An 11,532-nucleotide genomic window follows, 5' to 3' on the forward strand; every position below is an offset into this window, starting at 1 on the left:
TGTTGGAATATGAAGATCATCAAATGCAGTATTAGGCAAATACTGAAACATTAATGTAGCAGCAGTATCTATCTCTCGGTATAGATGCATTCTAGTAACATAAGGACTGCCACTCTCGGATTGGCCTCATCAGTCACAACAGACGCTGCACCAGGATTGACAACTAGGGCGCAACTCCATAGTCTCCCGAGACTGAAGGATGCCTACTACTAGTAACATAAGAATGAAGGCAACTGCAGAAGGCCTAGTGGCCAATACGAGGCAGCTCCTATTTATATCCACCCAATCTCATTCATATATATGTTTAACCTAAGCTTGAAACAATGAAGGGACCCTACTAAAGAACATAATAACATAAGAATAAAGGCAACTGCAGAAGGCCTATTCCCCCATATGAAGCAACTCCCATTTATATCCACCCAATTTCATTAGAACATAAGAATGAAGGTACCTATAGAAGGCCTATTTGGCCTATACAGTGATGATGCTCTCTTCACCAACAAAAGCAGCCTACTGCAAATGTAAATTCCTTGGCTTATCTTAGAGACTCTTGTGGTCTAGTCCTTGAATCCAGTTTTATAAAAAAACATTAACCCCTGCACTGCGCACCTGGTTTCGGCAAAAACTTCTTGGGGCAATTGTCAAGGACATATTCTAGTTGTTTACATAAATATTCAGGTAAATTTAATGTCAAAATGTTTCCAAACTCAACTATTTTCATTTAAAAACACAGAGTAATGAAAACATTAAAAAACATTAAAATATAGCCTAATTAAAAAAAAAATAGCACAACTCTCAGAGCGCCTAAAGGCGCTTTGCGCAGTGCAGGGGTTAAACTTTGTAACTAGCCTATCAAAATAGCAACTTTATCCAAATGAATTGTGGGGTTCAGTTCTTGAACCTCTGTAACCTTTCCACTAGCCCCCACAGGATGGATGTGAGGTGCATTAAACCTCAGCAGAAATTGTTGCATCAGTATTACACTCAATCTGCATATAATTATAATAACAGTGGCAGCAAATACCAGACTTCTCACACTGCAGCTTCTATGCATTAGCAATACATTATTATGCATTGGTGGTAGAACTCAATGTTAATGATACCATAGTTTTCACAAAATAAGTTGTTGTTGTTGTTGTTTATGGTTTAAAGTCACAACTCGTACATTCAACATGTAAATGTATCTACTAAAAGCAAAATATGGATACAAAGCAAGTATTTTAGATAACAAATGAACTGAACCAAAAATATAAAAGAAACTTATATCAAGAGATCTCATTTAATGACCTTTCTTGTGTACTCTCCCACTCACTCACCTTCCCTCACTCCCTCACAGACACTCACCTATGAAGAATGTGGTGCTGGTGCATGTAGCTGAGAGCAGAGGTAATCTGGTGGAAGAAGATGAGGATCTCTCGCTCCTCTATTCGCTTGACCCGTTGTGTCAGGTACTGTGCCAGACTCCCCCCATCAGCGTATTCCATCTCGATACACAGTACTGTGTCCCTCTCAAAGCTGTCCATGTAACTGCAGACAGAGAAAAACATAAACCCAAATGCTGGTATTATCATTTTTTCTTCAAATGATAATATTGTTGATAACTAGGTTGGTGTCAGTCTAATGTATATTTTTTTGTTACAATAACAGTTTGGTTTCCTATTGTCAAGGAACAGGAAGTTTGTTAGGCTTATCAAGGTCCCTCAAGGGCTACATTAATGACTGACCTTCCATAGGATGCAACCCACAACTGTTGTCTAACTCCAAGAGACCTATTTACTGCTAGGTGAGCAGAGGTGTAAAGTGTAAGGAAACAAACCAAAATGCCCCTTTCTTTCTTGCTGTGGGAATGGAACCTGGGACCTTTTAAGTCAGTGGCTTGTTAAAGGTCCTCCTCCACACTATTCTTGAGTGTTACTGGCAGACTCTATCTTAAAGAAACAAGTAAACATGAATGTGGGATGGCCATGACCAAACAATGGTGGGATGGTTGAGTATGTCTGGCACTATGACCACATTGAGCGCCATTTAACACTTGGGCTGACCTGATGATGTTAGGGTGGTCAAGCATGGCCAGCACATTGACCTCATTGAGGGCCATCTGCCGCTCGGACGCTGAAAGTTCTAGCATGTTGATCTCCTTGATGACGACCATGGTCTCGTCCTCCTTCCGTCGGTACAGGATAGCACTACCAAACGCCCCTATGTGCATGCATGCCACCATGAGTTGTCACTGTCACCAACATAGTTGTTATAATCATCATCAAGACCAACATAAGCCTACTATCAAAAGCAACATACGGACAGTATAAAAAATCATCATCTTTAAAGTTAACATTATCATTATACTGGAAGTGAATTATTGTCATCATAATGCATAATATTGGCCTGAATTGAATTCTGCTTAACTGTGTTGTATTCTGCTTGGCTGTACCCTGTTGTATTATGCATGATTGTGTTGTGTTGTATTATGCTTGGCTACATTGTGATACATTATGCTTCACTGTGTTGCATTGTACTGTACTGTATTATGATTTGCTGTAGCATGCCGAGTTAGAATGAGTTTCACTGTTTTTGTGAACTTGTCTGCATCTGCTTGTGTTTAAGTACATATGTGCACTCACCTATTTGAGTTTGCAAGGGTTGAGCTTCAGTTCTTGAACCCCACCTCTGCAGCTGTAATGACTTTTGATTCTCTCAGATCTTTTACTATATATTACGCCTTGTGGTTCAGTGGTTAGTGTAGCCAGGCTATAGCTGAACGATCCCGAGTTCAATGCCCACAGAAGGACAGAAACATTTGGGCTTGTACTCAGGAGTTAGGCAACTGTTATGGGTTGCATCAATAGTTGGCCTAGGGGGACCTCATTAACCTAACATGTTTCCTACCCTTGACTCTGGGGAAAAATAAATATGTACTGTAGTATGTTTCAAATCCCTGACATCATTTTGGCTCATTTATGCCTCTAATTCCCATCCATGTGCCCTAATTCTACTGTTCCTCCTTATGCCTCTATAAGGAAGAGCCACAATATCTCTAGTGGCCTTGATGAGGACAGAAAGCCAGCAGCTTGTCAAGAGTCCCCCATTTGTACTCATGATTTTGTCAATTTGGATCTTAAATTGCAGCAATGTTTTGGCATTTATGGTTTCAGCGTGTAGGCAGTTCCTTCCATGGATTTATAACCCTATGGGTGAAAAGCACCTATTGTTTTCTGTCCGATATTGTGGCTTATCTGTTGCTCCATGTCCATGTTACATCTGACCTTTTGAGGAAGTGGTCTGACTCAACATCCTCCAAATTGTTCAATATTTTAAGTTTCAATGAGACCAGCCCTGTCATGTCTGGTCTGCAGTGATGTTAGCCCTGTGGCTCTCAACCATTACTGGTTTGGGAGCTGACTTAGTTCAGGAATGATTTTGAATGAGGTCACAGTTCATTTGCCAGTTCATTAACAACTTTGGATTGGATTCCATCCACATCTGATTCTTCTGAATCTTTTAGTTTGTCAATGCTTTTCCTGATTACATTGCATGTTATGGGATATCCCTCAATTCATTCTCTTTACCTGCTTCAAACATTTGTGTGAGTGTTGAGATGATGTCTAGACTCTCTAGTGTGAACCCTGATGTAAAGTATTCATACAGTGTGTTGGCTGCTCTTTTACTGTCAATTATAACTTGGTTGGTCTCATCTTTTAAGGGTCCAACCAACTGTTATGAATGCTGAATGCTAATTTCTTGCTGTACCCTATGTAATCTCTTACATCATTCTTCCTTACATCCCGTGGGATGTGGGTCAGTTTCTGCAGCTCAGCATTGCAGTTTTTGCATGCAATTCCAGTTGCCAGAAAGAGGAATCCTTTACTTGGGCTTATTGAGGTCCTCTTAGGTCAACTATGTACTGACCTTCCTCAGGATGTAAACTTTAATTATTCTCTAACTCCCAAGTACCCATTTTACTGCTAGGTGAACAGCAGCATCAGGTAAATGGAAACTTCCTGAACTGTTTCCATCCTGCTCAGGGATTGAATCTGGATCTCTTGGTTGCAAGCCAAAGACACTGGCTCACAACCAAGAACCAATGTCATAATACCTACTATGCTATAAGACCCTATGTCTGTGAGTGTGTGCATGCGAGTGAGTGTGGTTGCCCCCCTCCTCACCTTTGCCCACCAGCCTAATCTTCTCGTAGTCATGATCCAGATCTTTGACCCGTTTCTTGGCCCCACTGCCTGCCATTTTCAGGGCATCCTTGAGCCTGGTCAGGTCAAAATAGAGCTCCCCGAGAGTAACAGGGACTGAACCCTCAGGGCCCCACCTCACTACTTCCACGCCCGATCCCTGCAGGTCCTTGCTCAGTGTCACTGGGATCTGAAGGTACAAAACACATCTCAGAGATAGCCAATGTTTGAGAGGGATATGAGTTGGATATGGTCAAATATCTGACATCAAGCTGAGTCAAGGTCCCAGGCAGGGTCAAAATGAGGAAAATAGGTCAAGCAAGGTCTGTGTTTGTCAGAAGAGAGATCAAGCAAGGTCTGAGTATGTGAGAAGAGAGATCAAGCAAAGTCAGGATGTGAGAAGAGAAATCAAACAGGATCAGAGTGTGGGAAGAGAGAGATCAAGTCCAGGGTGAGGAGAGATCAAGCAAGCATAGGGTGTGATTGGAGAAATAAAGCAAGTTCAGGGTGTGAGAAGAGAAATCAAGCAAGTCCAGTAAGTCAGAAAGAGATCAAGTAAGGCTGGATTGTGAGAAGAGGCTAAATGTATTACACCTACATTTCATTTCCTACCCTGATCTTTGCCTACCGCATTACCTGCAAGAGTTCATGGAGCGTGACAGCAATGGTGTGGCCATTTTGCGGATCGTGGGCCGGGTGGGCGGCCAGGAAATCAAGACGAGCATTCATGAGTGTCTTATCCACGTGGGCGTTGACCAGCGTACTCAGGAACTCCCTCACTGACACTTGTTCGGCCGCTGAGTGCACACTCAACACCTGTATGTCAGATCATGCACATCAGCCACACGTTTGCTGTGGAGTGTTTCACAGGTCAGTCTACCAGCCCTAAAGGTCAGTCTACCAGTCCTACAGATCAGTATACAAGCCTTATAGATCAGTCTACCAGCCCTAAAGCCCAGTCTACTGGCCCTACAGGTCTGTCTACCAGCCCTACAGGAGTGTCTGCTAGTCATATAGGAGAGTCTACCAGCTCTACAGATCACCCTATAGGTCACTTAATCAACCATACAGGTCAGTCTACCAGCCCTACAGTTTACTAGCTCTACAGGTCACTCTACCAGCTGAAAAAGTCAGTCTACCAGCCCTACAAGTCAGTAGATGAGTTCTACAGGTCACTCTTCCAACTGTACAGAATGCAATGAAATCACTAAATTTATGCTAAACACAAGAACAACCACAACATTTAAAATCAGTATGATAAAATGTACAAGGAAGAAAAGTCACCACAAGCATAGTTTACTTCCTGCAAATAAAATATTAGTTGAAAAAATATTAGATAATTACAATTTGGTAATTACATACACAAACACAGTCGGCTTTGTTTTTTACTCAAAATCTGGGATCCCGGGTTTGATTCCCTGGTGAAGTAAAAATGGTTGGGCATGCTTCCTGCGTAACCCTTCATAAGAGTGTGAACGCCATTACCGTAGGCCAGAGCGTGATCGGGTTGACTGTAAAACACTGGTTGGGCTCCAGTTTGAAGCCTCCAAAACCTCCCAGTGCATTCAGTAGAGTTCTGGGCTGGTGGACCTTTGTACCATCATGGCCGAGTCAGTTAAGGCAAGTGTCTGGGAATCACCAGAACATTGGTTCAAATCACTCTACTGCCTCAAAATGATTTTTTCATATAGTACCTGTGTATTTATATATACTGTATATAGTAAATATATACTTATATATATATATATAATAATGTCATAATGTCCTTTTTCTTGGCAAGTATAGTGCATATCGTTGACGTGGATTTGTTGTACTGCCTACAAAGTTCAACAACACGTGCACCATTTTCATGCTTCCGAATGATCTCTTCCTTTTCCTGTATTGTCATCCTCACATGCGATTTCTTACCACTGGCTTTCTTGGGATGCATTGTTATGTATATTATAACAAATTTTATGCTCAAATAGCAAAAACTTTAAAAAATAAATGGTAAATCCTTGTGAAGAATTCAGGCGGGATAGTCACTGGGCGCAAGGCACTGGTGAACTGAGCGGCGATCGCTGTGCCACCACGTGCTAGGTCAGCCCGTACGCGTATCAACAAACCCGTATCCTGAGGCAACCCTCGTATCCCGATACAAATGCTTCATCATGTTCTCGTGATTTCATTATCTAGCTGGAAAACGTTTTTGAAAACCATAAATTACCAAAACATGACAGGTCACAGTTGTAAACTCTTAAAGGAAAGGAGCAGAAAAAATAAAGAGAAGTACTTTTTATAAAAAAAGATATGCCCAGCGAGCAAAAATGGCAAGAGTAACGTTAAATCAACATAGGATCAACATTATCAACATTGATTCAGTGTTACATCAATGTCATTTGCCCAGATTTATCTGGGTTACCTTGAGGTTACCTTGAGGTTACCTTGAGGTGCTTCCGGGGCTTAGCGTCCCCGCGGCCCGGTCGTCGACCAGGCCTCCTGGTTGCCGGACTGATCAACCAGGCTGTTCGACGCGGCTGCTCGCAGCCTGACGTAAGAGTCACAGCCTGGTTGATCAGGTATCCTTTGGAGGTGCTTATCCAATTCTCTCTCGAACACTGTGAGGGGTCGGCCAATTATGCCCCTTATGTGTAGTGGAAGCGTGTTAACAGTATTTCTTCACTATAAGGACATTAGGTAAAATATGCTCATTTTGGGGGAAGGGGGAAGCCAATGGTTTATATATGCTTCAGGAGGATGGGTATAACTAGTGGACTTTTAACACTAATAAAATATACAAGAGAGACAGGACATTGAGCATAGCTCTCTATCTTGAGGCAAGAGAAGTAAAGAACACCCTACAGTATTTCTTCACTATAAAGGCATTAGGTAAAATATGCTCATTGGATTAAGGATTGCATCACACAAACTACTGGTAATTAACATTTAATAGGAAGGAGTCCAAGAGTTACTAGGTGAGTAAATATTGATTTGATTATTTCCACCAGTAGGGGCTAGTTGATTGTGCACTCCATAATCATACCTTAATTAAAATGTAGTGCAAAAGGATTACAGAGGGTAAAAAATGGTTTTAATCAGCCCTCAGTGGATATTTTACATTACCATCTACAATCCATCAACCTGCCTTATAATTTATTCTAATGATAGATTGTAAGAAGGTGAGTAAATATGTACCTTTTCCCCTGGCCCACATAGGTGAAGCTGCACCTCTGAACCGTGCAGCACCACTCCAATAGTTTCCACCTTTCTCCCAGCTAGAGCAGTAGCTACCTGACCTGGAAAGGTGTGAGACTCTGGTAAGCATCTGAGTAGCAAGAGTAAGTAGCGAGGAGCAGGATTGCACCTTTCTTCAAAGTTATTTTGGTGTTTATTAGTACATTATAGTTTGTTTGGAGACCATGTGCCTTCTTTTACCAACTTCGAGGTCAACTCCGAAGTTGGAGCCCGTAAGGCAGTTCGTTGTTGCCTTAAACCTCATTCTGACAGTTCCTGCGACGGCACTGGAACCAATTGTATTGGCGTTTGGCTTTCCATTGGAAGCTTTCGGCGCCATCGAGAGGTAGGACCTGCTGCATGGGTGACAGCTATTCCACCATATCAACCTACTCTGGCTTTGCGCTCTGGAGAGGCCACCTCAGACTGACAACCAGAGCGCAACTCCATAGTCTCCTGAGACTGATGGATGCCTACTACAATACTAGTACAGTATTTAATTTGCAGATTTGTTGTATGAGCTAGATGTGGTTTTAAGCCATATTTAAAGTTAGTTTAAATTTGATAAAACTACTGTATTTAAAAAATTTGGTGTTATATATTCTTTCCAATTTAGGGCGTTCGTTTGATAATTACTTATTTAATTAATTTATATATACTGTACATGGATGGTGAAATACTAAGGAAACTACTAAAGAAAAAGAAATACTATAGAAATACTAAAAAGATACTAAAGAAACTATTAACAGTTTTAAAGAAACTGTTAACAGTTTCATAGTGGTTTCTTGGTTTCATAAAGAAACCAGCTTCATGAAACCAAAGCTGGAATATGCAGCAGTTGTATGGTGCCCATAACTTAAGAAGCACATCAACAAACTGGAAAAGGTGCAAAGACATGCAACTAAATGACTTCCGGGACTGAAAGACAAGAGCTACGAGAGGAGGTTAAAGGCATTAAATATGCTAATGTATAATGTATAATCGTGGTTAAAATTATAACATGTTGCATTATGTTAATATTCTTAGCCAATGCTAAAACTGAATACTGTACTAAACATAAATGAAGGTAATGCAGTATAGGTGAGAGTGCAGATCACTATGTACCGACCGACCGACTTGCTTGATGGGGTTCTGGGAGTTATTCTACTTCGGCCAGGCTTGACTTGTGAGAGCTTGGTCCAACAGGCTGTTGCTTCCAGCGGCCAGCACCCATCCTGACCGACTGACCAACCGTCCTTCCTTCCCTAAAGGCCTCCCTCCCTCCCTCCCTCCCTCCCTCCCTCCCTCTCCCCCTCTCCCCCTCTCCCCCTCTCCCCCTCTCTCTCTCTCTCTCTCTCTCTCTCTCTCTCTCTCTCTCTCTCTCTCTCTCTCTCTCTCTCTCTCTCTCTCTCTCTCTCTCTCTCTCTCTCACTCTCTCTCTCTCTCTCTCTCTCTCTCACTCTCTCTCTCTCTCTCTCTCTCTCTCTCACTCTCTCTCTCTCTCTCACTCTCTCTCTCTCTCTCTCTCTCACTCTCTCTCTCTCTCTCACTCTCACTCACTCCCTCCCTCTCCCTCTCACTCCCTCCCTCTCCCTCTCACTTCCTCCCTCTCCCTCTCACTCACTCCCTCTCCCTCTCACTCACTCCCTCTCCCTCTCACTCACTCCCTCTCCCTCTCACTCACTCCCTCTCCCTCTCACTCACTCCCTCTCCCTCTCACTCCCTCCCTCTCCCCCTCCCTCTCTCTCACTGTCACTCTCTCTCTCTCTCTCTCTCTCTCTCTCCCTTTTCCAACCACAACTCACTTAGGATATGGTCAAGTGTGGAGGTCTCATACTTGAAGGTGACAAGCAGGACCCCCGGAAGAATAGCCTGTGCAATTGGTCCCACATGACGAGCCCTTGATGACACAAGCAAAAGGCGCCATCGCTCCTTTTGGGACATCTTGCTTCCCCTCGATTCCGACGATGTTGATGATGACACCGAGGCGGTTCCTGGGGTGCCCTGACGCCCAGGGGAGGATGGGGTGACTGGTGCCTCCTGCCCCAGCGTCATGGTGCTGGGAATGGAAAACAGGGTCACATTTATAGATCTAGTTTTAATAGAAGAACTATTAATAGAGTAATAGTTCATATGGATGCTATCCCTCATAACTCCCTCCATACCCAAAGGATAGCGGCTATTGGGATTACTTACGTTCGTCCATTTATTCTGAACTAAATTTAATTCTGAATAAATGGATGCATGTGAGTAGTCCCAAAAGCCACTTTCCTTTGGGTAAGGAGGGAGTTAGGAGGGAGAGCATCCAGATGAACACCTCTACTATATTAATAACAATTCCAGTGCTCAGAATATCAAGATGACAGAAAGGGCACCTGATCATAATTCTATAGAAGACATCACCACAGGTAGATCGCCAGTTAAGAAAAAGGGGTGACATGGTCATGTCAAGAAGGATAAGAGGATTGGATTCAGGATAGTAGTTAAGCTGCAAGTCTCGTCCTAACCACAAACTCAGACCTCGACAAAGCACTCAGGAGAGTGAGAGACGGTGTAAATCTTTACATAAAGCACAAATACATAAGTACTAGTATGGGTTTTTATCCTGTTATTATGTTCTAAGACATTACATTACTTATTATTTAGCGTGTGTGTTGGGGTCTGAATAGATGAAGATAGTATCGTCAGCAAATGGTATAAGATTAAGCATGTTAAGAGATATTTGGCAAATCATTTATATATAAGAAATAAAAGGTCCTAAAATGCTGCAATAACTCCCATTTTCTCACCTGTCTCTCTCTTTCTTAATTCGTATCTGATTACTAAGTCACGTCTTCACGTGGCTCTCGTTCTTAATGGCACAATTCTCACTGCTACTGGCGGCGGAGACATTTTTTGCAGAGAATTCCTAAGAAGGAGCAGCCTGAGACCAGCATGGTTTACTTAGCAACCGTTTGTTGACATCGGTTACCAAGCATGACGTCACGTGTGTTCATAGATGACGTCACCGGTATCCAAGCGAATTCAGTGTTGTCAGATATTCTTGGGCTGTATTTTGCTAATGGGGGCTAATAGATCAGCCTTACATTTTATGTTCTCACCTGATTTTTATTCATAGTTGATTTGTTTTTTTAATTGAGGCTGGTAATTTCTCCCCTGATTCCATGTATGACTAACCATCCTGTGAGATGGGAATAATAGTTGAACCTATAGTTAGTTCTTGATCTACACTACGTAACATCTCATATAAAATAGAGTAGCAGCACATTGCTGTGTATACCTAATTTTGTTAATTAAAAAATAATAATAAAAAAAGTTATTTTGATAGATTTTTGCTGGGTGAAATGCATACTTGGTGCTTGCATACTGTTCTAGTAGCGTGTCAGCATAAGCTGTTGGGGAGTGATGAGCAAATTAAGGGGGTGTTAGGTTTGGAGATCGTTTTAATTTTAGCCCACATTTGAGCTGAGGATGTTGCATAATTGATGCCCTGTAAGAATTATGAGAGAGTGCCAAATCTCGTGTTTACATGCCCATAGAGTTCGGGCTGGTCGGTTGTTTCTCGACATCTCCTCTACCATTTTCTTGGATTTCCGTCGCGTTATATGTAACATATAACAGAGATTTGAGTAGGGGTACTGAGTGATGTCTGGGGCCAGAGTTGGATATTGTCCTAATAGCAGCTTTGTGTTGAATAATTAGAGAACGTAATTGATTTTGCGTAGTAGAACCCCAAGCACAAATACCATAGTTAAGATAAGGATAGATGAGGGAGTAATAGAGCATTAAAGGGCAGGGCGAGGTACGTAATATCTGATCTTAGAAAGAATACCAACAGTTTTTGAAAGTTTTTTGATATATTTAGAATGTGTCCCTGTAAATTCAGCTTGTAATCAATGAGAACGCCAAGAAATTTGCCATCTATTTTGTTACAAATTTGGGTATTATTTATCATGCGATTTATTTGATTTGAGGATTTATTGCCACACAAAATATAGAAAGTTTTGTCAATGTTGAGGGTGTTTGTTGGCAGTTAGCCAAAGATGGACTTTATTTTGCTCAGTATTCACTGTGACATTTAGAGCAAGGGGGTGTATGTATGTACTTTACCTGAATAAATATTTGTATTTGTACAGTACTTGTATTTTTGTATTTGTAG

General features: G+C 41.9%; 1 protein-coding gene across 5 annotated transcripts in view; it reads right to left on the bottom strand.

The window, feature by feature from the left end:
• The window catches only part of LOC123765762 (serine/threonine-protein kinase Nek8), a 54,438-nt gene extending 43,935 nt beyond the window's left edge, over positions 1 to 10,503 (bottom strand). Inside the window, exons 1-7 of one of the 5 annotated variants that reach the window (XM_045754490.2) lie at positions 10,163 to 10,503; positions 9,179 to 9,432; positions 7,356 to 7,456; positions 4,818 to 4,997; positions 4,164 to 4,371; positions 2,043 to 2,199; positions 1,345 to 1,527 (exon numbers count right to left, since the gene is read on the bottom strand). In XM_045754490.2, coding sequence (XP_045610446.2) covers positions 1,345 to 1,527; positions 2,043 to 2,199; positions 4,164 to 4,371; positions 4,818 to 4,997; positions 7,356 to 7,456; positions 9,179 to 9,428 — 1,079 coding nt within the window. In that variant the 5' untranslated portion in view covers positions 9,429 to 9,432; positions 10,163 to 10,503. Of the gene's footprint in view, positions 1 to 1,344; positions 1,528 to 2,042; positions 2,200 to 4,163; positions 4,372 to 4,817; positions 4,998 to 7,355; positions 7,457 to 9,178; positions 9,433 to 10,162 lie in introns of those variants that run through there. The other 4 variants (XM_045754491.2, XM_045754492.2, XM_069337133.1 and 1 more) reach the window with 4 other exon arrangements.
• Positions 10,504 to 11,532: the final 1,029 nt, after the last annotated feature.

Source organism: Procambarus clarkii, chromosome 37 (genome assembly GCF_040958095.1).
Source record: "Procambarus clarkii isolate CNS0578487 chromosome 37, FALCON_Pclarkii_2.0, whole genome shotgun sequence".
Lineage (NCBI taxonomy): Eukaryota > Metazoa > Arthropoda > Malacostraca > Decapoda > Cambaridae > Procambarus > Procambarus clarkii.